At 37.3% G+C, this 26,562-nt stretch overlaps 1 protein-coding gene across 1 annotated transcript in view; it reads left to right on the top strand.

Moving 5' to 3' along the window:
• Positions 1-26,562, top strand: part of USH2A (usherin) — an 829,367-nt gene that overhangs the window by 425,415 nt on the left and 377,390 nt on the right. Inside the window, exons 34-36 of the mRNA XM_028488076.1 lie at positions 2,498-2,645; positions 21,444-21,595; positions 26,430-26,562. The exon at positions 26,430-26,562 is cut by the window's right edge and continues 30 nt beyond it. Of these exons, the coding sequence (XP_028343877.1) occupies positions 2,498-2,645; positions 21,444-21,595; positions 26,430-26,562 (433 nt within the window). The remainder of the gene's footprint in view (positions 1-2,497; positions 2,646-21,443; positions 21,596-26,429) is intronic.

The raw sequence follows: 26,562 nt of genomic DNA, 5'->3' as shown, positions 1-26,562 counted from the left end.
AGCGGCCATGGCTCACGGGCCCAGCCGCTCCGCGGCATGTGGGATCCTCCCGGACCGGGGCACCAACCCCTGTCCCCTGCATCGGCAGGTGGACTCTCAACCACTGCGCCACCAGGGAAGCCCTTATTTCCTTATTGAAGGAACTAAGATACCCCACTCACCTAGCACCTCTAAATGCATACGAAAAGAACGTGGGAAAAAAAGAACAAAATAAAATATCTTGCAGGTAATTCTGTTGTTTCAGCAACCCCTTTGTAAATTCGGGTTCATTTACAAGAAAAATTCTCTCATAAACTCCTTGGATGCTTAAGAGGCTTTTTATCAAGTTGCTAGTTTATGGGTCTTCCATGACACAGCCCAACGAACAGTCCTTCCAAGCCAGAGGATGTCTTCATTTATTCCAGAATTCCCCATCCCATAAAATTCTCAAAACGAAGTAAATTTTCATTCACACTCTGTTTTAAAAAATGCATAGTGAAATGTCACATAGTACATACAGTATTTCTCTGGGAGAGATGGTGGGGGGAATTCTTAGGCCACAAATAAGAAAAACAATAGTGACAAAGAGACTATCAGAATTACATCCCAGTGTGGTTTGAGTTTCAGCATAACATGCTGTAACATTTTTCCCCTCCTAAGGAAAAAAAAGTCTAGGAAATGCCAGTGGATGGATTTATCTCTCTCTAAGGACTGGAAAGTATGCTCCTTTGAGCATTTTCCTTCGATAATTCAGCTGTCTCATACAGCCTCTTTTCCTGCCACGTTTTCTGGTGGACTTTTAGCACATTGGAAATTTTTTTTTTTTTAATTCTTCTGTTTTAACGTTCAGGTAGTTATTTCTTGGGCTAATAGCGACATGTCCTAGGCTTCGAATCAGGAGCTCAATTGATTCCTCCTTATTTGCCAAGATTCTGTTCTCAGGAGGAGTATGGTTTATCTCTTACAGAGATATGCACATGCCACAGCTGAGCATTAGAGGAAGCTCGCAGAGGTTAATGAGGTCCTCAATCTTGATGCAGTTTCATGCCCAGGCCACAGTTTAGCCCATCTGAAACTTGCTTACACCAAGAAATTATCCTGAAGACTGTTGTCTTCTTACAATAAGAGATAAAATTGATCTCCGAGTCTACTGACCGTTTATTGTTACTTACACTCAGAGCAAAGAATTTGCAGCTATTTTGCAGCAACTTTACAAGTAGTATACTTCAGTATAAGAAAATAGCTTTAAAATCAGTCAGCTTTCTTCTATCTTTAGGAAAAAGAATACTAACTGCTTTAAGTATCAAAAGGTCATTCCTTCAGTATCAAACTGGAAAGCTTGGTACAGGCCTGAAAAAATAGAGAGGTCTTTTGGTTTTTTACTATTAGTCATATCTACCTTCCATGAAAATGAACTGAATAACTGCCTGCTTTTTACATTGTCCTATGATTTCGCTTCATTTTCTTAATGCTTGTGGTAAAATTTAGTGCTTTTTGAAAGATTTTTACATTTTATTGTGTAAATTACAGGTGTAACTGAAAGAGGTACTGAACAGAGCTTTAGCGTAGTTTTCAAATAGCTGCGTTATATAAAGACATAATTGCTAATATTTACTAGCAGACATAGGCTGGAAAAACTGTGTGTATGTCTCAATTTCCTGGAGAAATGCTTATCTCATATGTTAGGTAGGGATGATATTTTCCTCATATACTGAAACATTTATTTGGAATTTTTGGCAGTTTATGACGAAAATGTACACAGAAGTTTCTGAATATCCTTAATATCCATGAATCCATTTCTGGAATTAGTAGTACCTCCCTCCTTTGGGAATTTGGGGGTTCTGTGAGTATTTTAAGTTTGTTGGCCGTGTATTGAAGCTCAGTTCCTCCAGCACGTAAGTAAATGACTTGACCCTTAAAGCCAATAAACATTCACTCAACAACTGCTTTGTTGTCAATTTATGAGAAATATTGTTTTATTCCATTTCACATTGTGTTCTGCTTTAAACGTATTGTTCACGCTACAGTAAATAGAAAGCGATTATATTTTCTGTGCTCTTTTTTTTTCTAGAAATCACTTGTTTTGTCCTGAATTTGTCTTCAATCTCTAGTACTTTTCTCATATGGTGTACACATTTGTGTGTGTGTGTGTGTATGTGCGTGTGTGTGTTTAATTCATTCTAAGAACCTTTGTGTGAGGATAATTTCATCGTGGCTATTCACACAGTCAATATATGCCCCATCTCTAGGCTCTAACTTAGGATATATTCATAATCCATACATTCTTTCATTCTGGGTTATTGGTTGGTTGTTGGAGATGGATGTCTCGTGTCCTAAAAAGCAAACAAATTAAATGTCAAACCTCAGCAATGAAACAAATTTATCTGGGGGGTGGGAGGTTAAAGAGAGCATTATTTTAAAGGACCTGGAACTCTATATGGTGAACTCTCTTTCTTCAATGCTCATCTGAACTTTGGGGCCCCAAAGTGAAATGTGCTCTTTTTGTCTGTCTGTCCAGGCTTGCACCAGGGGTGGATGCACAGTGAGTGAGGCCAGCCAGGCCCTGACTGAGGAGAGCGCCCCGGAAGGCGTGCCAGCCCCCAAAGTGCACCCGGATTCACCTCACTCCTTTAACATCTCCTGGACTGAGCCTGAATATCCAAATGGTAAGTGAGCTCTTTTAGCCTCAAGTTAAAAAGATGATTAGCAAAGGTAAATTAATATTCTAAATGGCAGCTTATATGTGGTGCTTAATTTTTAATGATCATTTTAGCACATAAAATACCTGAGATAGTATCATTGTCTGTAGTTTAGGAGATTGTGGGTTTTAGGTTAACATACAATTTTGGTGGCTCAAAAGTGCTCCCTTTTGATAGTTCTTATGTACTGCATCTTATGGTTTAATATGTTCTGGGAGACGTGAAGAGAACAAACCAGGATTCCCAAAGAATGGCCTTGTGAGAGTGACATTATATTTTCAATGACTTTTTGTTTTTGACTGTTATTCATTCTTTCTTAGAGAAGTAGGGAGATAGAAAGTTCGTGCACATACTGTATTTCAAACAGCTTTTGCTTTAATAAGTTTATCTTAAAAGGGGCCATTTGGAACTCTGTATTTGTAATTTGTTATTTATAAATATTTCAGCCTGCATACATTAAATATATATACATTTATTCTTGTTTAACTTGAAATGGATTGTATATATTTCTAAGTGATATGTGTATGTATCATATATATACGTGTATATACACACATATATATATGTGTTTGAATAGTTGAGAGAGTTAGGTTAGCCAGTTAAAGTTTGCTAAAATAAAATCTTATAAAGAATTTGTAGTAACTTGGGATAGAAATTGCTTTATTCATTTACTGGAAATATCTTTAAGTTCCATATAACATAGTGTCATTTTTCCACACTGGTCAAGCTTACATAACATCAAATTTTGTTCCTCTTTAAGACAAATATCGAGAAGACTTTTAATATCATAGAAACTGTTTTAGGTCACTCATTACTGAAAATTGAAATGACCTCTTTTAGCATAGCCAGAAAGAATGAAAGAAGAAGATTTACAATTTTATTAGTTTGTCTTATGTTTACTATGATATTAATTACTCCAGTCATCTCATGTTAATTAAACTTTTGGCAAATGCATGAGATATATTTGAGGTAAGGGAGAGAGATCTAATAATTACAGTGAGTGATTATCTCTGCTATTGAAGTTATCCCTGAACTATTACAAATTTCCTAGTAAAAAATAAATGGATAGCTATTTGATACTTAAACAGTCAACAATCTTGTCATACTTTGGGCTCCACAAAGAAACCTAGTCTGTAGGTGGCAATGAAAATGCAAATGATTCATTCCAGTTGGATTGCTCTTAACTGCTGCTACATGATTTGTTTAGAAGACATTTCCCTTCATCCTAATCAGTAGTTGTAACTATAACTGCCCCCAGAATCCTAGGTTGACTAAAGAAATACTTTCGACATTTCAAAGAATCTTTGTGTATTATGTGTTATGTATTTACAAGCAGCTTTAAAATATATTCATTGAACCATAAGAACTTGGGAGATTTAGAAGATTGGTGTTAACACATTCATTTATTCTAAAGTCTTGTGTTTAATCACATGAGAGTTTTCAGAATTTTTACTGTGGGGCAATGGTTAGACATTTTTAAAGTTAATAGTTTCATTAAAAAAATAAAATTTCTTCTCTTCATTATTTCTCTCTCCACTTTCCTCAGATATTCCAGTGTTTAGTTTCTATCCTCCATTTTCTATCCTCCATTGTCTAGAGGAGGATCTGATCGTTGGATATTTATCTTGTCACTTCATCTGTTTTCAAAGCTCCCACACTTCCCTCTAAAAACCCAAAGAATAAAGTCCAGATTCTTTAGTCAGGCATTCACATCAGCCGCAACTTGTGACTCGATCTGCATTGACATAACCTTATAACACACTTTCCTTTTTAGCCTCCTGAAATACTTATGGCTTGGTGCAGGGCTGAAAAACATGGGTATGGAGTCAAATAGGCCTAGAGTCAAATCTTATCTCTGATGAGCAGTAACTGTGTTACTCTGGAAAATTTACTAAATGCCATGAACCCCAGTTTCCTTGGATTATAAAATTGGAGTTAACGATCCCTACCATTTCTCCAAATCTAACTCATTCCTCAGGACTAAATGTTAAGCCTCTTATTTTATGAAATCATTTCCCTCTTTCTTGAGTGTAAGTCAAGCTTCCTCTCTTCTCTTGACCATATATCCTCTTCCTATGCCTTCATCGTGACACATACTTCATTCATCCTTGGCCCAAATTTATTCGGGTACATGTCAAACATGCCCACCAGATGATAAGGACCACAAATCATTTATTTCTCTTTTCCTTCATGGAGCCTAACACAGTGGAGTAGTTTCTGCTGTTACCTAATAATACTTAATTTATTTAGTTGTGTCTTGTGAAAATTTCATTCAATCAGTAGCGTATATATTGTAGAGTCCTGACTCTTTAATGATACCAACAGAGAGGATAGAAGTAGTTACCATATGTTGATTATCACTGTCAAAAATAAATAAAACAAAACACACGCACAGAAAATAACAAGTGCTGGAGAGGATGTAGAGAAACTAGAATCCCCGTGTGTCGTTGGTGGGAATGCAAAATGGTGCAGCTGTTATGGGAAACAGTATGGAAAAATCTTCAAAACATTAAAAATAGAATTACTGTATGATCCAGCAATCCCACTTCTGGGTATTTATCCAGAAGAACTGAAACAGGATCTTGAAGAGATATTTGTGCACCCATGTTCATTGCAGAGTTATTCACAGTAATCAAGAGATGGAAGCAACCCAAATGTCCATGGCTAAATGAATAGATAAACAAAATGTTGTATATGTATACAATGGAATATTATTACACCTTAAAAAAAAGAAGGAAATTGTCTCATGTTACAGGATGGATGAACCTTGAGAACATTATATGAGTAAAATAAACCAGTCACAAAAAGACAGATATGGCATAATTCCATGTATATGTGGTATCTAAAGTAGTCAAACACAGGGAGACAGAATGTAGTTACCAGGGGCTAGGGGTTGGGGGTAAGGGGAGTGGAGAGTTTCTGTTCAGTGGATATAAAGTTTCAGTTTTGCAAGGTGAGAAAGTTCTAGAGATCTTGCCCAACAATATGCCTATAGTTAATACTACTCTACTGTATGTTTAAAATGGTTAAGATGGTAAGTTTCATGTTATGTGTTTTTCGCCACAATGAAAAAAAAAGAGAGATGTAGGGAGGATGTAATAGAATGCAATAAACTTTAAAACCAGAAAAGAATCAAGATTAAGGACTGTGTTAGTTTAAAACAAACAAAAATTTAAATTCGTAACCCCAAAAAGATATATGCATAAAATATACATCTGTTAAAAAAGAGTGAGTTCATCTCTTTTTGTGCAGCTTCCTTTTCTCACTTAACAATATGGTGGTAACATCTTTCCATGGCAGTTAAGTGTAGCTCAACTTCATTCTCTGGAAAGGCAGTGTAAACTCCCACTGAGTGAAACCACAGCTTATGTGACCCATCTTTTATTGAGGGACACTGAAGTTTCCATGATTTTGCGATTATAAAGAATGCTGCTTGCTAGGCATTGCCTTAGTCTGCCAAGTACTGGGTCATTATCACTTGATTAACACCCAAAGCTTTGCTTCCTTCAAATATGCCCTGCTTAATCCTGGTGACTTGCTTCACACACCTGCGAAAATGGTGGTGTGACACTCCACCTCTGTTTTCTCTGCTCAGAGTCCTTCGCATCCACATTCCCTCTGGTAGAGGTGTTCTTTGCAGGCTGCAATTTCAGGCAGGATTTTAAAACCTCTGAAAAGAGCTACTTTTTAGGTCCGAGGTGGATAAGAACCCTTTATTCTGTAGGGCCTTGGCTCTTCCTTTGTCACACCGTTAGCCAGCAATGAGAAGTAGCACAGAGGATTACCGTCTGAGAAATGTGTGACCTGTATTGTGTAGATTACAATTGCATAATTAGAATTACGCTTTTGAGAGCTTCCAAATTCTCACGAGCTTTATCTCCTTTCAGAAGCTTTGGCCTTAGAAGCTGGAAATATGATTATTCCTCCCACTTGAGGTCTACTTTGCTAAAATCAGCATAGATATCCGACTCCACCAAACTTACTCCTCCTTGTCTAGCATGATATTTAGTAACGTTTGAAACTAATTAGAATACGTATATTTAAAATACTAACTAAAACTATAAAGTATGAAATTCTTATCCTTTATTAATACTTAGAATTTCTTGTAACTCTCCACTATCCTCACCTAAGTAAATTTACCTAAAATAGTTTCCCTGTTAGACTGTGACCCACACGAGGGCAGGGATTCTGTATGCATTGTCTGCTGTTCTAGTCCCAGCATTTGGCAGGGTGCCAGTCATGGAGGAGATGAGTATTAAACAGCTGTTGGATGGATTAGTGTTTACTGCTGCCAGGGACAATAATAAAATGGTAATTGTGTTGATGTGAGAAGCCTAAGCATATGCGATCATACAGTACACATAAATGCACGTGTAGCGCGTGTCATAATTATGTAATACAGGTGGGATGATTTCAAAGGCAGTGGAAAGGCATCTCCGTCTTGGCCTACTGAAGGCTCAAAGTACATACTTAGAGACTCAGTCATTTGGCATACAATTTCCTCAGCCTGGTAATTCGCAGATGTTCTCAAGAGAGACAGCGTGCCAAGCTGGATCTGCTTTGCATGCCTCAGTGTGAAAGGCTATCTTGTTATAGCCGTCAGGATTTGCTCATGTCAAGATGGGCATGAGAGCTGGGCACCCGTTAGACAAGGATCCCAGGGTCTCCTTGAGAAAGGAGAGAATACTTGAGGAGCCTATGGAAACATTTTCCTCATTTAGCCTTTTGTATTGACCCAGCGTTGTGAGAATTCATACATGGATATGTACCAAGGAAGTGACAATAATTTCAGTAAGAATAGGACAATTTTAGGAAGTTGATTATTTTTGCAGACTTATACGTAGTACCATGAAGACAACAGAACATTATTGAAAGAAAGTTTAGTTCAATTTTTTGAGCATATATGTTATTCCAGGAATGGGTGGTAAGCACACCAGTTAACTGTAGACATTTACGCACACTCTATATATGCTGTCCTTCACATTAAGAAAGGATATAGAGAAATTTTTAGAATGTATGTACCTGAAGGTGTATGTGTAAATACTAATTAAGTGCTCTACCCATGCAGAGAAAGAACTATTTGATTTTCTGCTAATACTAATAATAGTAGTAATAGTAATAGCTACAATTTATAACTATGTGCCAGGTACTTTCAATCTCATAACTAGCCCAGGAAATAGGGACTGTTATTCCAGCATTCAGATGCGGAAACTCAAATTTATAAATATTAAGCAACTTAATTACTCTAGGCAAGACAGCTAGTTAAGTAGGAATGTAATACAAAACAAAGTGTGAATGCCTCAAAATGCATGATTTTATTCACTCTACTCCTCACCTCTACTTTGTGCAGAAATGCTCATAATGTAGGATTCCATGTTGCCATGTGAAAAAAAGATTTTTTTCAGATACTTTTATGGGTTCAGTGTCTTATTCTCAGTGCCAAGATTCAACACTTCTAAGATCTCCGTCCTGATTTTTCTCTGGTTTTAAAGGAATAACTATTTTTTTAAACTTTTTATTTTGAACTAACTTTCTTTTTAAACAGTCAAAATGTGAATCTATTTTCTTTCCTGGAAATACTCAGATTTCCTAGAAGAAACAGATTATAGAATTTGGTGAATCACTTAGGAAAACGGCTTGACAGTTTGAAGCAAACCTTGCGTAACTTTTATGAAACACCTCCCATCCGTTTGTCAGGTAGAATTTCCCAAGCACGTTCTTTTTTAGATTCCGTTGATTCCATTTTTAGGCGAGCAGAACAGTAATAAAGCATTCTCCCATGTTGTGAAAGCTGTTCTCTCTTTTCCTTTTTAATTGAAGGATCAAGTATTCACACAGGGAGATATCTGCCACATTCAATCATCATCCAGACCTTGGGGGGAAACCTCAGTTGATATTCACATTGCCACATTGGACTGGAAAAAACAAACAAATATGTTTGGAGCGTCTATATTCACTATGCCTGTTAATTTTATGACGCACTAAAGCATTGTTGTTTAATTCTTACAGTAAACAGAATTCTTCAATGTACTTAGAGATACCTTGTATTAAATTTACATTGTATTGTACTTGTATTGAATTTCCTTGGTTATATAGGACAATCTATTGGGCACCTTAGGAAATACAGTTTGACGTAACCTGATGAAGAGGCACAAAGATATATATCCCAGTGGATGTGCTTTATGGACAATTACGATTCGGCTTCCCTGTGAAAATTAAACACCTTAGAAAGGAGAAAGGTGATAAACTTCAAACTGCTTATGATAGAGAGCCAGTGGGAATTAAGTATCCATTTTGTGGATTATCCACTGAAGAACTGAATTTGTAGAACTGGATTAAATAACCTGATCTCCCATACCACATAGCATAATATTGTTTTATTTTCTTATAGCTATCTTACTGATTATTAGCACAAGAGCATAACAAGAGAAAAGCATAAAAAATACAATACGATGCAATATAATAATTCCCTGTAATTTTTTATGTTGTATATTTTTCTTTTGCCTCTTTAGATCCTCTCTCTACTCTCCTCCACTCAGCCCTGCATCCTACAAGGCTGACCTTTACTCACAGCATCAATGGGCTTCCTCTCTGTCTGGCTTCCTTTTGGTTTGTCCCTGGGCAGCAGCAGCAAGAGTTGAAAGAGTCAGAGGAGAAGGGAGTCTCAGAACTTTCTGCCACGCTCTGGGCTCCAGGGCTGCCTTCCTCCACCAAAGGCTACCGCTCCTATCCAGTGGTCCTTCCCTGTCACTCCAGCTCTTTCTCCAGCTTCCTGAATCAGTTTTCATCCTTTCCCCTGCAAATTTAAGGATACTTACCGGCTCCTAGGAGTCCTGACAATTACTAACCGGGGATGCATTATTATCACTTGGTGCTTTCCATTAACTCCACCCATATCCTTGTACATAGATCCTTCACTAAACTATGCTCATTTGTTCATTTGAGTTTCCATCAGGTTCCTACTGAGACCCTGACTCATGTCTAAATCTCATTTAATCCACAATTAACACACACAATTTGGGGGGCTGGATGTAGAGTAAAGGTAAAATACTTCCTTTCATTCTGAGACTGGAAAAAGGAAATAAGTAAACAAACAAAAATTCTATTTTGTTGCACTTCGTTTTGGCACATTAGACATTTTTAAAGCGAATAAAGAGGGCTGTGCTCAAAAGTTCTAGTTGCAGATTGTTTATCTAATACTCCTGTGATATTTCATTTTTAAATAGTAATCAGCTTACTCATATCTCATTGAAAGCTTTCAAGTTATTATTATGAAATCTTTGTTTTAACTAATCAAACAATGGTGTATGAAATTGTTCCTCTTAACGAAGTAACTTCCAGTGCAAAGTCAGTTTAAAGATGTTTCTCAAATAAGCCTTATTCCCTAATGAACCTGGACTAGGTTAGCATCTGCATTCCCTCCCCCACCCCCCATGTTTTCTTCTATTCCCTCTGATTCTCCTTTAATCAACTTTACATACACATAAGGCACTTAGTCTGTCTTCTCAGATTGAACGTTTTCTGAAGGCAGGTACCAAGGCTGTTTTGATCACTTCTGTATTCCCAGCATGTAACACAATGCCTGGCACATAGTAGGTCCTCCATAAATATTTTCTTATGAATCAGATTACTATGCTAGTACGTTACCAAAAACCAAAGCCACTAAATCCAGTATATTTTTTTCAAAAATTATTTTACAGTATTTAGTAAGTAGCTGTGTTTTCACACCGTACTCTCTGGGCTTGATTGGAGTAGGGGAGGAATCTTATGTAAAGACTTAGCAAACACATATAAGAAACTGCTAGGTGGTAGGAGGAATGGAGAAAAAAGATGTGGTACATATATACAATGGAATATTACTCAGTCATTAAAAAGAATGAAATGATGCCATTTGCAGCAACGTGGATGGACCTAGAGATTATCACACTAAGTGAAGTAAATCAGAGAAAGACAAATACCATATGATATCACTTATATGTGAAATCTTAAAAAAAATGATACAAATGAACTTATTTACAAAACAGAAACAGACTCACAGACTTAGAAAACGAAGTTATGGTTACCGGGGGAAGGGTGGGAGAGGGATAGTTAGGGATTTGGAGATTGACATGTACAAACTGCTATATTTACAATAGATAACCAACAAGGACCTACTGTATAGCACAGGGAACTCTGCTCAGTACTCTGTAATAACCTAAATGGCAAAAGAATTTGAAAAAGAGTAGATACACGTATGTGTATAACTGAATCACTTTGCTGTATACCGGAAACTAACGCAACATTGTTCATCAACAATACTCTAAAATAAAATAAAAAATAGAAAGAAAAAAAAACCTGCTAGGTGATGACAGCGTACAAGTAAGGAATACAGACCTGTCTCAAATGTGTTTTTGAGAGACGTGCAGATTATTTTTTTACAAGAAACATGCAGTTCGTGACATAGATCAGAGTAGGAGGAGACAGTCTCAGCTGAGATTCCCATAACAAACCGGGCTTGAACTTATCCTGGAAGAAAGGGACAGCTCTAAGCTCATGCCTTTTACGTGCATAACACCTAATTCCTTGGGGACTTTCATATATGCTCATTTATTTGGTACTCACTTTAACTAAGGCCACCAGGGCAAGGAATAGTGTCCCAATTTTATTGGAGAGGAAATAAAAGCTTAGAAAATGTGAGTTCCTTAGCCAAGTTTTAAAGGTGCGTAGTCGCGAGAGAACAGCCATATGCAGTGAGAGAAAGTTCTTCAAAGGGCAGCCACCAGCTGGGAAGTCTTCCACTTTGCCCCCTGATTTTGTGTCTGTGTCTTATTTTTTCTCTACCACATTTAAGAGAGTGCCCAGAACATAGTAGGCACTCAATAATTACTGTGCTGATGGAATGAATAATCATTTACATGTACAGGCATAAAATAGACACTTAAAAATAATTGGCCATAAATGTATAATTCTGCAGCTCTGTTTTTTTCCTCCTGACAAATATGGAGCAGGCATCTTTTCATGTCAGTATATATAGCTCTCCCTCGTTTTTTCTAAAAGCTTAATCGAAAGTCATTGAATGAAACCACAGCTCTATCCCACCATGAGGGTACCAGGTACATGACTAGTGTGTATTCTTTGGTGCAACTGCATTTCATCAATGCCAGCTAACCATTACTTATAAACAACATTGACAATGAGGTCAGGTGCTTGGTCCAGTACACAGTGCTCAGATGGATTCTGGTTTATCTTGAGGTAGTGTAGCAAGAAAGATTCAGCCAAGTTAGAGCCTCAGGAGTCCCCAAGGCTAGGGGAAAGGCCCCTGAATCAGCTGTTAACCCCTTCCTTCTCAAACTAAAGCAAACTAAAATGTAAGGAATAAAAAAAGAAAAGAAAGCTGGTATAGCTACTTCAGTATCAGACAAGGGAGATGTTCAGGCAAACAAGATTATTAGAGATAATTAGGTAACTTCATATTGATAAAAGGTTTACTAAAATTAAGAACATTTTTTTTCATCAAAATGTGCTATAAACTAAGTGCCTGAAAAGATAAGTAACAGAATGGGACATGATATTTACAACACATGTAACTATCAGAAGACCAGTATCCACAATATATAAAGTATTCCTAGGAATCAATAATAAACTGGGGAAAGATCTGAAAAAGCATTTCACAAAAGAAAAAAAAATTAAATGGCTGATAGACATAAGGAAATGTACTCAGACTCTTTAATAAGCTGGGAAATAAAATAATACGCAAACAAGGCACCATTTTATGCAAAAAAATACTGGCAGAAATTTAACAGCGTGACTATACCAGGTCTTTTTGAGGGTATGGAACAACGAGGACTCACAGGCACTATTGGTGGTAATGGGAATTGATGTACTTTGAAAAAGAGTTGAGTATTGTCTTACTAGACAATTGAATATGTCCCAACAACTCCACTCCAGTATCTATACTCTAGGAAACTTGTACACATGAGACTCAGAACACATGTGCAAAAATGATTATAGCTACATTGATATATCAGCCAAAATGTGGAAACCATCTAAATATCAACAATAGAATAAATATATAAATTGTGCCATAGAAAAATACTCTACAGCCATGGAAATGAGCAAAGTATGGCCATCTACCCTCAACAACATGGATAGAACTGGTGCATATTATGTTGAACAAAAAATGACGCAAAAAATGCATAAATATGATTTTATTAATTCAAAGTAGAAAACACACAAAACTTAATTGCTCTGTTTAGGGATGCATTCTTAGGTAGAAAAGCAAGAAAATGGTTCTTAAAGTCAATCTAGTTGTCTGTGGCGGGGGGGAAGGGCTGGAATCACGAAGGACTCATAAGACATTTGCAGGGTGCTGGCAATATTCTATTTTTTTATCTCGGCGATGGTTATAGGAGTTTTGCTTTTTAACTTGTTTTAAAAATATAACATATTTTACACACTTTTCTATATTATGTTTTATTACGTAATTTTTAAAAGATAGGAATAAAATAGATCCACAGAAGCTGGTGAGTATCCTGTTTGGTGCCCTGCGGAGTCTGAATGGTTCAATGCCAACCATCACGGCCAAGTTAGCAAACCTCTCTCAAACCTGTTTTTCTCATCTGTAAAGGAAAAGTGAAACTCTTTCTGCTTTCATGGGTATTTCCTGAGGACTAACGTATCTGATTAAAACATAAATACAGTTGTTATTTTTTCAGCATCAACTTCCCCTGCCTTTCAAGTGTTTGCCTCTTCTGTCATGCTTCCCTACACAACAGTTTTTGTTTTGTATTTTAGTTAAATGTTGTTTTTTGAGATAATTCTAGATTTACATGCAGTTGTAAGAAATAATGCAAAGAGAGCCCATGTGTGCTTTGTCCAGTTTCCCCTAATGGCCAACATCTTCCAAAGCTCTAGTACACTCTTGCAACGAAAATTTTGACACTGATACGGTCAAGATACAAAACAGACCCATAACTTTCTTTTTTAACCCTCGAATGAAAATCAATCCCTTTTAAACCACTAGTATAGAGGCAAGCTAGTTCTTCGGTAGCAGGTTTTTATGAGTTTTTTTATTGGGAATTCCACAGTCCATCTCTGATAAAGATAGATACCTCTCTCTTCGACGAGTGACGTTGTTATACCATATGTAGTCTAACACATCCCAGTCCTAAGCTCGTGTTTGTTTTATTAAAAAAGAGAAAGTACAGTTGAGCCTTGAGCAATAAGGGTGATGTGATAGAAAATCCACGTGCAATCCTCCCTCAGCATCCATGAGGGATTGGCAGGACCAACTGCAGATACTAAAATCCGCAGGTGCTCAGATCCACAGTCAGCCCTCCCTACCTGCGGTTCTGCGTCTGTGCAATCAACCAACCTCAGAATGTGTAGTTTTGTATTTACTGAAAAAAATCCACATATAAGTGGACACATGCAGTTCAAACCCATGTTGTTCAAAGGTCAGCTATATATAAAAGTGTTAAAGATATTTCTCTTAGAATATGCCACGCACCACTGCGGAAATGTGGCATTTCCACATCCCTGCCCGGGTTACAACTAGTTACGATACATTCAGGAAAATGTGGCTTTAAAAATTATTAATATTATTTTTTCTTTTTGATATTTTCATCCGGCCTACTTTTCCCTACCTCCATGGTCTTCCCCACGCCAGTATTATATGTGTCATTCTAGGTTAATTTTTCTAAATAAGACTTTCATTATGCCCCTAGTCAGTACATAAAAACATCAATGATTCTCCCGTGCATCATAAAATCCCAACTTCTTGGAGCAGGATTCAGGCCCTAACTCCCTTTGAATCCTTATTTTCTATTAGGCTTCAACCAATTACAGCAACAACAACAAAATACTGGTCTATTCAGGATATCTTTACTATACCTTGCACTTGCTTCCTTCTACACATTGGTAAATATCATTTCCCTACCAGGGACATCTTCCTGAGTCATTGCCTTTTCTCCTTGTACCATTTATGGAGAACCTATGGAAGATGCAGCTTCCTTGCATGGAAGACTTGGCTGCTCTGAAAGGCTTTTAGTACTCGCTTTAGCCAGAGTGATTGTTCCCCGCTAGAAGCTTCTGTACTTACCGTCTATACCATTTGTTGCGCATAAAGGTTTCGTGGTGCTTATCACTCAACTAACTCTTGGATTGTTATTTAGTTAGACCTGTGTTTAACCCTTCTCTTACTTCCATAAAGGTAGATACTATTTCTTATTCTTTCTGTGCCCCAAAGCACCAAGCATAGTACCTTTCAGGTAATTGACTTTCAATAAATATATGTTAATTTTTTCATTAGGCTCATCCTCATTGCTTTTAGGGCTAGAGCATGTTCATCAGTTCTTAATTTGAGTGGAATTCCTGCATATTTTAGAAGAGGAAATTAGGCTGGAAATACGGATAACAGTAGTAGTGGCAGCAGTGGGATGAGATTGCCAGATCCCACCGCTGAATTCATCCTTGTATGACTCCAGGAAGTAGCTTAGCCTCTCTAAGACTGCATTCCCTCATCTCCATAACAGGGCAAATAACAGTTCTAACTTCTTGGTGTTGTCAAAGTTAACAGAAATAGGGCTTCCCTGGTGGCACAGTGGTTGGGAGTCCGCCTGCCGATGCAGGGGACACGGGTTCGTGCCCCGGTCCGGGAAGATCCCACATGCCGCGGAGCGGCTGGGCCCGTGAGCCATGGCCGCTGAGCCTGCGCGTCCGGAGCCTGTGCTCCGCGCCTGCGCGTCCGGACCCTGTGCTCCGCAACGGGAGAGGCCACAACAGTGAGAGGCCCACATACCGCAAAACAAACAAACAAACAAACAAAAAAAGTTAACAGAAATAATTCATATTAAGCATGCCGCCTATTGTCCGACTCGAAGTAAGTGTTCAGTACATTTTTTAATAATTGCTTTATAGTTTCAAAAATACTCACATGGCATTTTAAGAACTTAGCATTTTACTTTTCCCAAAGCTATCCATACATGTCCTGTGCTCTAGTCAGAGAAAGAAAGTGTCTTCTTAGGCTATGTTTAAAATGTCCACTAGATTACATTCACTAATTTTTGTACCTCACTTTGGGAAACTGAGGTCAATAAAAATTGTTGTGTTAAGAGATATTTTAGACTTATTACTTAATGTATGTTTTGAGAACTGAATTATACAATGTTTCATATCATACTAATATTATTTATATCAAAACATTTGCTAATAAAAACAAACTGATATTTGCTCGCCTGTCTTGACAAGAAATGGAGTGTTCTTTTCAAATGGTATCTCTTATTGTCCACAAATTTGCCAGGAAATTTGAGTTTGTGTCCTTAATTCAAGATTTTATAGTTAATGGCCTTGCCCAAATCAGATCAGAGGAAATGCCTTGTCTTAGGCTCTTTTGCGGGAGGGGGGCACGGGTGGATTCCAGCTCTAAACCACAATAGTATCCCACTTTCGTCTGACCTTAGATCTGGTGACTGGCTGGTAAGACCTGGACCAAAAGGCAGAAAACCCAGAGGGGTCAACACCGCTAGTCTGTTTCATCCTCACAACATGTTTATGGTGGCCCCAGCTTCCTGGTTCTGGGACAGGAAACTCATCTTGCTAGTACTGGCGAAGGCCAGAATGATCACTAATTGCATGTGACGTGATCAGATATGGGTTTTGAAAACTGCCCCTCTGGCTGTATTATCAGGAATGAATTTTGTGGGAGTGTGAATAACGCATCAAAACACTTAGGTGGCTCTAATTCTTAGGTACGAAATGGTGGCAGAATGGACTAGATGGCCGTGGATATAGAGATGGGGAAAGATCAATTTGGGATGTAAGGTCTACAGGACTGAGGATGGAGTTGGTGTGGTGGATGAAGTAGAGAAAAGTGTCCAAAATGACTTAAAAGGCGAACTGTATTTATCCGTTGCTCACTGTTTCTACAATTGATCTTTTAGCCCTATAAATCTTTTCGCATCCTACAAATACTGTTGAATATTGGTCACCTAAGAAAGCTGGGTAACTGTGTGTGTGTGTGTGTGTGTGTGTGTGTGTGCTGGGAGAGAGAGAGAGAGAGAGAGAGAGAGAGAGAGAGAGAGAGAGAGATCTCACCTGCCCTGAGTCTGGACTTCAGTCTCATCCACTCCTTATGCATCCTGAAATGTAAAAAAGCGAGCAGTTGAATTAACTGTCACAAATGTCACTTAATTTCATTCTCAGCTCATTTGCCATGTGCTCATCTTACTCTGAGACCTTCTCTCAGTAACTGTCTATTATTTCTTTATCCAAAGTTCTAAATGTCATGGTTATAGTTTCTCAGCAGAGCTTGCTTGCTAGGGGCTGACTTGTTAGAGTCAAGTAGACAAAACAAAGAAGTTACTTTTGAGAGCCTGTCACTGAGGGAGAGTGGAGAACTCAAAAAGGAGACACAAGACTTGAGGAAGTGTAGCCACTGAGTGATGTTAAGGGGAAGAGCTGGGTAAGTATCCTCTATCTCCTCAGTCCTGGAGGGTATCATTGAATTAGCAAGTACAGTCTCTGATGTCTGCAATGCACAGTTTGAATCATCACAGAATGATTCAGTTATATTCATTATTGTCTGGTGAAACTATAGGTAAGTGTGTAGTGCTTGCTGGAAAGATCTCCTTCAAAACTGGTTAAGATTTTTAAGTTTGTGCTTCAGGGATGAGATCGAGTTATAACGAAAATTAACTCCTATAACATATCTCATTTCCCATTATCTCAGATAAATGAGATATTATGCACATAATCCCAGCAGAAAAGAAGTTCTCTGTTCCCCAAATATGTAAGAAAAGGGAAATATTGATTTGGGTACTTTCGTTTTCAATGTTGAAAAGCAGGTCAAGAAGATAGAGTTTCAGGAGTCTTAAAATTTCTTTAAGAGGTTCTGCAACATGTGATTTGCACATAAGTGCAATAACATCACATACAATGATTGCTTAGCAGAGTTCCTGGCATATAATAATTTCTTGTCTTTATTATTAAATTATTAGTGTGATTTTATCTACTTTTCTTCTCTTAAATTTTCCATGTGCTAATTGGTTTCTCACTATGTACCTCTCATTTCTTAGCTTTAATTCATTTGTGCTTTTGTGTGTCAAGTATTAAATGGCATTAAAGCAAATACTCTCTATAAGTATTCTTTGAGTTACCATAGATGGTCACATTAGAATAAAGAAGAACAGGTGCTGGCCGCTGCACTTTTTTGTGGAGCCAGAGTGGTACCTGATAGTAAAATGAAGACACCTTCTCAAAAATCTGGGAAATAAGGGAAGTGGACCTGCTTTCGGAAAGAGACATGGTACAGAGTTATCTTCAGAAAGGAAAAGGGGTCAAAGCACTAGCTTTTTAAAGTATTAGCTCGTTTAAATTTTAAAAAGCTTTCATCCTAAAGGATGTATTGATCAAGATCTAATTGGTCAAATAGAAAATGTGTTAGGTATTCAAGACAGACCATATTTAATATTGTACGAGGAGTTGCTTACAAGAGCATTGGAAGGACTGGAAGAAAAAAAACAAGGGAGAAGGAGGCAGATACCAGAAGAACAAAAAGCGTGATTGCCAGCAAGGTGCTTAGTTTTCTGGGCAGGAGCTGGGCTGTGGGCCCGCTGCTGGATCTGCTGATTTGAATCGGATGCTTGAACCATCAAGAGCCACCGAGATTCCACTACTGAAGAAGCTGCCAATGCGGAAGAGGAGCTTGTGATGTCCGGACTGCGTGGTGTGGCCCCTGATTGGCTGTGTAGTGACGATCAGCAAAGGTCTCTGCTCTTGGAGCTGGAAGCTGGATGTTTTCTTGCTTCCTGCTTCTGCCCTTCTAGCAGTGCCTCCTCTTGGTGAAACTTACTAGAAAGTCAACCAGCAAGAGGGCTCAGTGCACAGAGCAGACTCGAAGTGTGGTTGTAGAGCTGTGATCAGATGACTTAGATGAATAAGCAGCAGATGAATAAGCAGCTGAGCTATTCAGCCGCCATGCCCACTCTCCTACCTTCTATTACTTTCCACTACGGACGACAATCGCCGCATGCTTCCCCCCAAATGATCCTACTCTGCTTCGGACAGATGAAGGTGCTCTTACCCTCTGTCACTATAGTCATATCGAGGTGGTATTAATTCCCCTTTCAGTTTAGATACAACCCACATGGATATTCTACAACTTAAAAGCTAAACTCTAAACTAAAACCCACACACTTTAAAAATATAAATCAATAGGGAAAAGGAGGAGGGAAAATTAGTTATTATATACAAATCTCTATGTAATAAGCACGAAATAAAAAATAACGTCTATAATTCTTGTTTCTATAACTAGTTAAGGCCATAGTTGATATGTCCAACTTCTTCCCCTTGCTGTCAGCCAGTTGCCCATCTGTTTGGGATTCCTGACCTAGCGATGCAACCAAACGTGTACTACTAAAAGGTCTGTGTCCTTAGTGGTTGTGGCTTAAGTTACTTTAGACTTTTAAAAGTTACCTGTTCGGACCTGGTCAGGCGAAGGGACGTCCTTGGGAAAGTCCAGAATGTCAGCCTGCAGAAGGAAGCTAATTCCTCCTTCTACGTAGTAGTTTTTTCTTTGCCTGTTGATCTAGTTGCATGAGGATCCCAAATTGCCAGGTATCAATAATATTCTCAGTTTCTAATTTACTGGTACCTTGGTGATGCCCCATGATATAAGTATTCCTCTTTGTGAGTAGAGAAAGCACAAATAGTTTGTGTAGCATATGAAGTATAATAGTGAGAGGTAATACGCTAACTACCTTCTCTTGAGTCCAACATTTTCTCACTATAGAAAAACCAGCATCAAATACAGGTTCCCTGTTCAAAGCAGACGTAGCATCCTATAGGAACCCCAGATCCACAGGGTGTTATCTCTCAGCTTGGGCTGTAAGGTAGGCTTCCAGAGGCCATTTCGGCCATCTCCCAGACTATGGGTTGATGAGGTATATTGTAAGAAGGGTAACTTCCATAGTTAGAGTTAGTTCACTTCCTCCTTCTTTTGCTATCAACTGATTTCTTAATCAAAAGCAGCATTGTGAGAGATATTCTGACAACAGGTACAGCATTCCATAAGTTCACAGATGATGGAGCTGCCAGACCACTGTGAACAGGTTCTAGAAGTGAGCAGCTCCTTCCCAGGAGAGAGGGACGCTTGCGAAAAGTCTCCTGGTGTAATGATTCCCAGAGTGAAGCTGTCCCTAATATAATGACGGATGAAGGTTTGATCTACGTTCAGGACAGTCACAAGACCAGATCTGCAGTTCATAAGGCTGAGAGTCAGGCATCCTGGAAGCCATCTCTCAGGGACTCTCTTGATGACCTTTGATTTTGCTAGAGTCTTTGTTTCAAATCTCATTCCTTCTCTAAATCCTGATTTTGAGCTATTCTATAATATCAACATTCTAGCAAGTTTCTTTTCACATTTCAGGTATCTAGGTATCTTTTTCCTGTAGTCTTGAATTTTCACTCTGTATTGGATGCTGGTATTTTATCCCTATGCTGCATATACATTAATGTATTCATTCAGTCAATATTTTTTAAGTACCTACTATGTTTTAGTCATAGTGCTAAGCTCTAGAAATGCACAGGTGAGGAAGAGTCAAAATTGCCTTGGGGGTCCTGTAGCGCATTGGCAATGCCAGGCAATTAAATAAGGAATAATGATACTAATAATGTGAGAAGTGGGAAAGTAAATACTATGATGAAGATGTGCTGTGCGCTAGTGGAGAGGCACCCAACGTCTGTCCTCAGGGAAAGCTATCTGACGGATGAACAGTTAAGTCCTCAAGGACACACCCAGGAGGCCACTGTGAAATTAATTTTAGTTTGAAAGAGGTTCTAATTTAGCATGCAAGCAAAGTTCTGTTTCCCCCAGTATAATGTTTACTGAGTGTGGGGATGCTGTATTTCCAGTGAACAGAGATCCCTAACTTCCTTTTAATGCATGTTTGGATGCAATAAATCAAATGATTATATTAGCCATATAAATGATTATATTAGCCATTCAGTCTCTCAAATCTCTGTTAGTTGATTTCATGAAAATGCACATAGCTTCTGAAATAAATTTAAGTTGATCATTAAATCTGGCAAATCATAGTTTCTCTAACCCATTCATGAGTGTCTCATAAATGTAATCCGTGCAAATTGCCAAGGCTTTCTGTTTAGGTGATTCAGTGTTGTAATTGAGAGCATGGGCTCTGGCACCAGACCGCCTAGATTCAAATCCTGACTCTGAAACCTGCGAGCTTTGTGACCTTGAGCAAGTTACCTAAGCTATCTGTGCCTGATTTTCCTCATCTATGAAATGGTGAAAATAATACTGCCTTTATTATAGTAGTGCTGTGAGGAGAGAGTTAAAAAGGAGGATGCTCTTGGAACAATGCCCGACACATCCTGAGTCACACACAGTGCATTACCCAACAAGGTCATTGAACTTCTAAAGCACATCTATTAGGATATCATTTTAGAAAGCAATACAAATTATAAATGTACTTAATTTATTCATTTTTTATATGGAACACCAATGACAGCAGTTAACGTGATGCAATAGAAAGATTCCTATACTGGGACTCTTGGGTTCTATTTGCGTCTCTATACTAATTAGCTTAACATTTTGATATTCAAGAGTTTAAAGCCAGTTTTATCCTTTGGAAAGAGACAGGGTTTAGACTAAGGGAGAGACTGTGATTCCACGAAATTAGAAATCATATCAAGAAGTGCTTGCTTCTTTTAAGACATTCTTTGCTATTGTCTAACAATCATACTAAAAGGCAATTATTATCTTCCCAGGTGTTATCACAAGTTACGGACTGTATCTAGATGGTATATTAATTCACAGTTCCTCAGAACTCAGCTGTCGTGCTTCTGGATTCGCTCCTTGGAGCTTACATTCCTTCAGAGTCCAAGCCTGCACGGCCAAAGGTTGTGCTCTGGGCCCGCTGGTGAGTGTATGACTTTACATCCTGGAAATGTATTAAACGTCAGATGGCAATGAATAGGCAACTCTGCACAGCTAGCCTTTCGAGTTGGATGGGAGAGTGTCTTTTTATAAAATTTCAATTAAGGGTTAGTAGGATTTTATATTCAACATAAATTTCAAGACTGCACATAGGTCTAGTGAAGGACAGAATCTACATTTTACTGAAATTTCAAACGGTAAGTTGACCAGCTGAGCAGGCATACATGCAATTTTGCCTAATTTAGTGACATATTTAAAGTGGATGTTTTTCTTCCAAGTAATGAACTCGACCACTTGAGTAAGTTTATGATTAAAAAGTGAAAATAATTAAAAGCGCGTAACTGCCACAATATGTCAACACTGCTTCCCAACGAGTATGTTAATCAATTAAAAGAGTGTTAGCCTCATCCATTAGAATAATATATTTTAATTTCATGAGCGTGATATATTAATAAGAACAGTATTTAAAATTACATTAACAACAGCTTTTGATATCCACATTTCAGAAATCTATATCTACCTATATTTCATTCATAATCGAAAGGTAGACAAAATTGTGCTTTTTATTACTGGTGTAATTTTCAAAACCCAATTGATTGTACATAATTGTCATAGACCAGCATGACATTCTTTAGTTTCAAAACATAACATTTGGCTCTTGTGCATATTTCTTGATTGATTAGATTTAGCTTCTTTTAAGGGAAATGCTCATTCATTTTAGATATTTTTTGGCAGTCTTTCCTAATGGCCTATCATTTTAATGCACTTTGTCTTCATTGAAGAGTGTATTCTATAAATATTACCTTGAAAAACAGCTCTACCATTTAATTTTTTGCTTCCTTATTTTTGCTCACACCTCCCGTTTCGTTTCAGAGATTGGTTGCTTTCCAAACTGCTAACATCATCTATCAGTGGAGCTGAGCTGTAGTCTTTATTGCCATTAAGTATTTTATAGCCTGGACTCCTCTGATGGTTACTTACTCTTAAAAGCAGGAATGGCAATAGGCCAGCCTTTCTTCTCCATTCAAAAAAGAAAAAGAAACAAAAGAACACATCCCGTGAGCTTGAAACTGAGACTTTTTCAAAAATATAAAGTGCATATTGTGGTCCTGGCTACTAAACGGGGTCCCACTCTGTCTCCTGATGTTCTGGTAACTTTAAACAAGGGGAGCGTGGTTATCAATCTATGTCTTGTACAGATAGTAGGCGATGTTGACCTGAAGGAATCAAATTCCACAATGCCTGATGGGAAGGAGGAAACCGAGTTAGATTGTAAAACCCTACTCTCCCACGGCCTCACGCATCCTAGACTCAGTTCCGACTTAAAGCACAGAGTTATTTTCTCCTTTTCGTCTTTTTCTTTATCCTGTGCTCAGTATACAAACACTTTTCCCAAGTCAATGATCCATCTCTAATTACTGGGATTGAATAACAATGCCTTTATTTAGAACAAGTCAACTCCATGTTGCCAAGAAGTTAAAACCCATAGACTTCAATTGATTTCTAAAATATTTTTTTACCAATTACAATACATGTTATGCCCTTAAGAGATTACATATTTGAGTATTCTAGATAGCTCTGGATATCTATCACAATCATGAAAGATATTACAGATTCAACTCTTTTTGTTGATGATGATTTTTTTGAATGTGTCCTTGATTTAAGGAATCTAGGTATCAATCTTAAAAGCCAGAATTATCATTAAATCATAATATGATGTCAACAAAATCCAGCCAAATTGTGTGTATATATATATCACTTAAAGGTATTCTTTATCTGAAGCCCAATGTTATAGCAAATATTTCATTGAAACAAAAAAATTTATGATCTCTATTTTTAAATCTTTTGCTGGAAGAAATCAAAGAATTAATTTTCCAGAGTCAATTTTTTTTTCTTCACCTAACAATATTCCTTAATGATAACTCTTGGTTTTTAGAAACAGAAGCCTGTTTGTTTCACTACTTACATATTTAATATCATTGTTTTTCACGCACATAGGGAAATACCATTCAGTGTTTCCTAAGACAGATATGCTCTATAGTCTTGAATGTGGTCTGGTTCATCCTCAAAATTTTCTAGGTTGCTCATATAATAAACCAAAACAAACAAACAAAAAGGACAAATTTGATAAAATAGAATATTTTTAAAATAAAAATACTTGCATAAATTCCATATTCTTACCACCTTAATGTAGCATTAGTACAATATTTTTTGTGCCCTTAGCCTAGCCAAGTTTATTCCCTGTTATTCGTGATTCAGAAGAAATTGCTCTGTACTGTCTGAAAAAAATAAAAAAGATTTTTCTGTGTGTTTTGTTCAGTTCTTGTTCATTTACACAATGTATTTGGATTTTAAAGAAAGTCCAACGTAAAAAACAATTTACAGTGCCTTTGATCTTAATTTTTTAAGATGCTAATGTGCATTGTCAAATCCAGTAATTGAGGTTTCATAAATGTTTGAAATAATGAAAAAAAATGAACAGAAAATGCAGCACCAGAAGAACTATTTAAATGCTTTCCTTTTTTTTCAATTATATTGTTGAATTGCAATTAGAAACCCTTCACATTTTGTGTTTCTTTAATAATATGCAATAAATTTGTCCACAGGAAAATCACTTTGCTTTTGTTGGTTTGTTTTTCTCTTATCCACTGTTAGGTAACACTGGTAAAGTCTAAGATGGGGAACTTTATGACTGTATCTGGCCTTGGAACATTCATTAGATTCAATTCTCCAAGGACCCTCTTAAGGATGAAGTGTGAAACTATAGATCACCGCTGCATGATATGGTTAAAAAGCTGCCTTGGTTTCTTGGTGATGGCATGCTTATACAGATAAACACACCCAGACACACATGTACACATGCTCATATTCTCACAGCCATTTTTTAAATAAAGAAACGAATAAATTTTGTTATTTAAAACATCTAAATCGTAATGGCAATAAATGTTATGGTCAAGAAAATCCCATGTGGGATGTCTATCCCATACCAGCTCTTTTTCCCCCATGCCTCCTTGGAAAACATGCTTTATTCTATGAAACCTTAGATTTCTCAACTATTACAAAAGGTAAATAATGCCAACTTTACAAGGGGTTGCTGTGAAAATTTAAATGAAATATTTATACAAAGTTTTCTGGTACATGGTAAGAGTTGTATTAAGGATAACAATTTTATTAAAATGTTTGTTTTCGTTGCATATTTCTTCTCAAATATATTTTTTTTCTGTGTCAAGGGAGTTTCCCAGGTGAAAGCCAAGTCAACCTTCTAGAATGCCTTTTCCTTAGCATTTTTTAAGGCAAGATTGATAAACAAAATGGTAATTAAAAAATAAAAAAACCAAATCAGAGCAAAATAGTACAACTGCCAAATTTAATATAGTGTAAAAGCACTGAAGTAGTTATCCATATACATAAGGAAATTTTAAAATTCTATTTATTTCAAATTAACCAGATATTTGAGAATAATAATATAATTATCTGGATTTTCCCTTAATTCTTCAACTTCTTGAGTCTCTTTTTATTTGGAACCCTTTAAAATCATTTTCTATACAATAATTTGAACTACATACATAGATATAAAACAACTGTATTTGTTATGAAATATTAAAATGATGAATTGATATTTTTCTAGTCAAGTTTCTTTATCATTTTTTGTACATAGCTATTAGACTAAAAAAATGACTAGGAGTTATAGATCTAAAGAACCCCATAGCCTTTCTCAGATGAAAATAAAACATGTCGTGACCTCATACTTATTAAAAATTAACACACTGTCTTTTCCACATTTATTTTCATAATTGGGAAAGTGTATTTGTCCTAACAAATGAAGGCTACATAATTGAGACTATTTGCCTGACTAAGGATTTCATGTTTGGTCACCTTCCTGTGAGGCGTGAGCCTGTATTTTAAGAATAAGGTCAAAATTATCAACATATTCAGTAAATCTGAAAAGGCCAAACATTTATGAGTTTGTGGTGATTAGTTAATAAATTTAAGCCAGTTACTAAAAGATGCTAAAATATCCTGAACCCCTTTCTACTTTCTTTCCAACTTCATCTTCCTCTGTTCTCTTAGTTATTTTACTTATTTAGCTATTAAAATCTTTCTGGCCCCTGTGCAGTGAAAGCTTATATTTATTTCAGATTCCTTCTCTTCAAATAAGTCATTTTTTGTTCTTTTCTGCATACATTCATTACTACTATATTAATGAAATTTCAACTTTTTGTGATTATACTTTAGGGATAGAGTCACTCAGGTACATTTATCTCTTGATGTCTGGCATGGTGCCATTTGCACATACCTGGTAGCAACACAGCTCAGAGAACTCTGTGTGTGTGTGTGTGTGTGTGTGTGTGTCTGTCTGTCTGTCTGTCTGTGTGTGTGTGTCTGTGTGTATGAGTCAAGATGCTTGGTGTGGCCTTTGACAAAGCCCAGCAGTCTATCACTGCAGTCAGGAGCTTATGAACACAGACCTTACTCAGTTCTTCTGTTTTGCAATCATATAAAAATTGTTTTTAAGCCATCGTAGAAGTAGTCTATGGATATGCACAGCCATAGGCACAATCGCAGTGGGAGCTGATCCACATATTCTGGAAATCACAAACTGCCTTGGTCAGGAGCTCAAATTCTAAGCTTTAACAGCAGGAGGAAGAAAACGTGAGGTATGCTTTGATCCTGCTGACAAAATGAGGTATTCATACAAGATGCGACTGTCAAAGTAGTTTACTTCACAGCAAAGAGATTCTTTGAAGAAGTATGCTCAAAGTGAAGCATGTACTTATTTTATTTGCAAACAAAAAGAAATCTTTTTATACTCACAGGTGGAAAATCGAACTCTAGAAGCTCCTCCTGAAGGAACAGTACACGTGTTTGTCAAAACAGAAGGATCCCAAAAGGCCCATGTGAGATGGGAAGCACCTTTTCACTCTAATGGACAATTAACGTACTCAGTCC

The sequence above is a fragment of the Physeter macrocephalus genome, chromosome 4, assembly GCF_002837175.3.
Source record: "Physeter macrocephalus isolate SW-GA chromosome 4, ASM283717v5, whole genome shotgun sequence".
Lineage (NCBI taxonomy): Eukaryota > Metazoa > Chordata > Mammalia > Artiodactyla > Physeteridae > Physeter > Physeter macrocephalus.
This window is presented reverse-complemented; position numbering and strand designations above follow the sequence as displayed.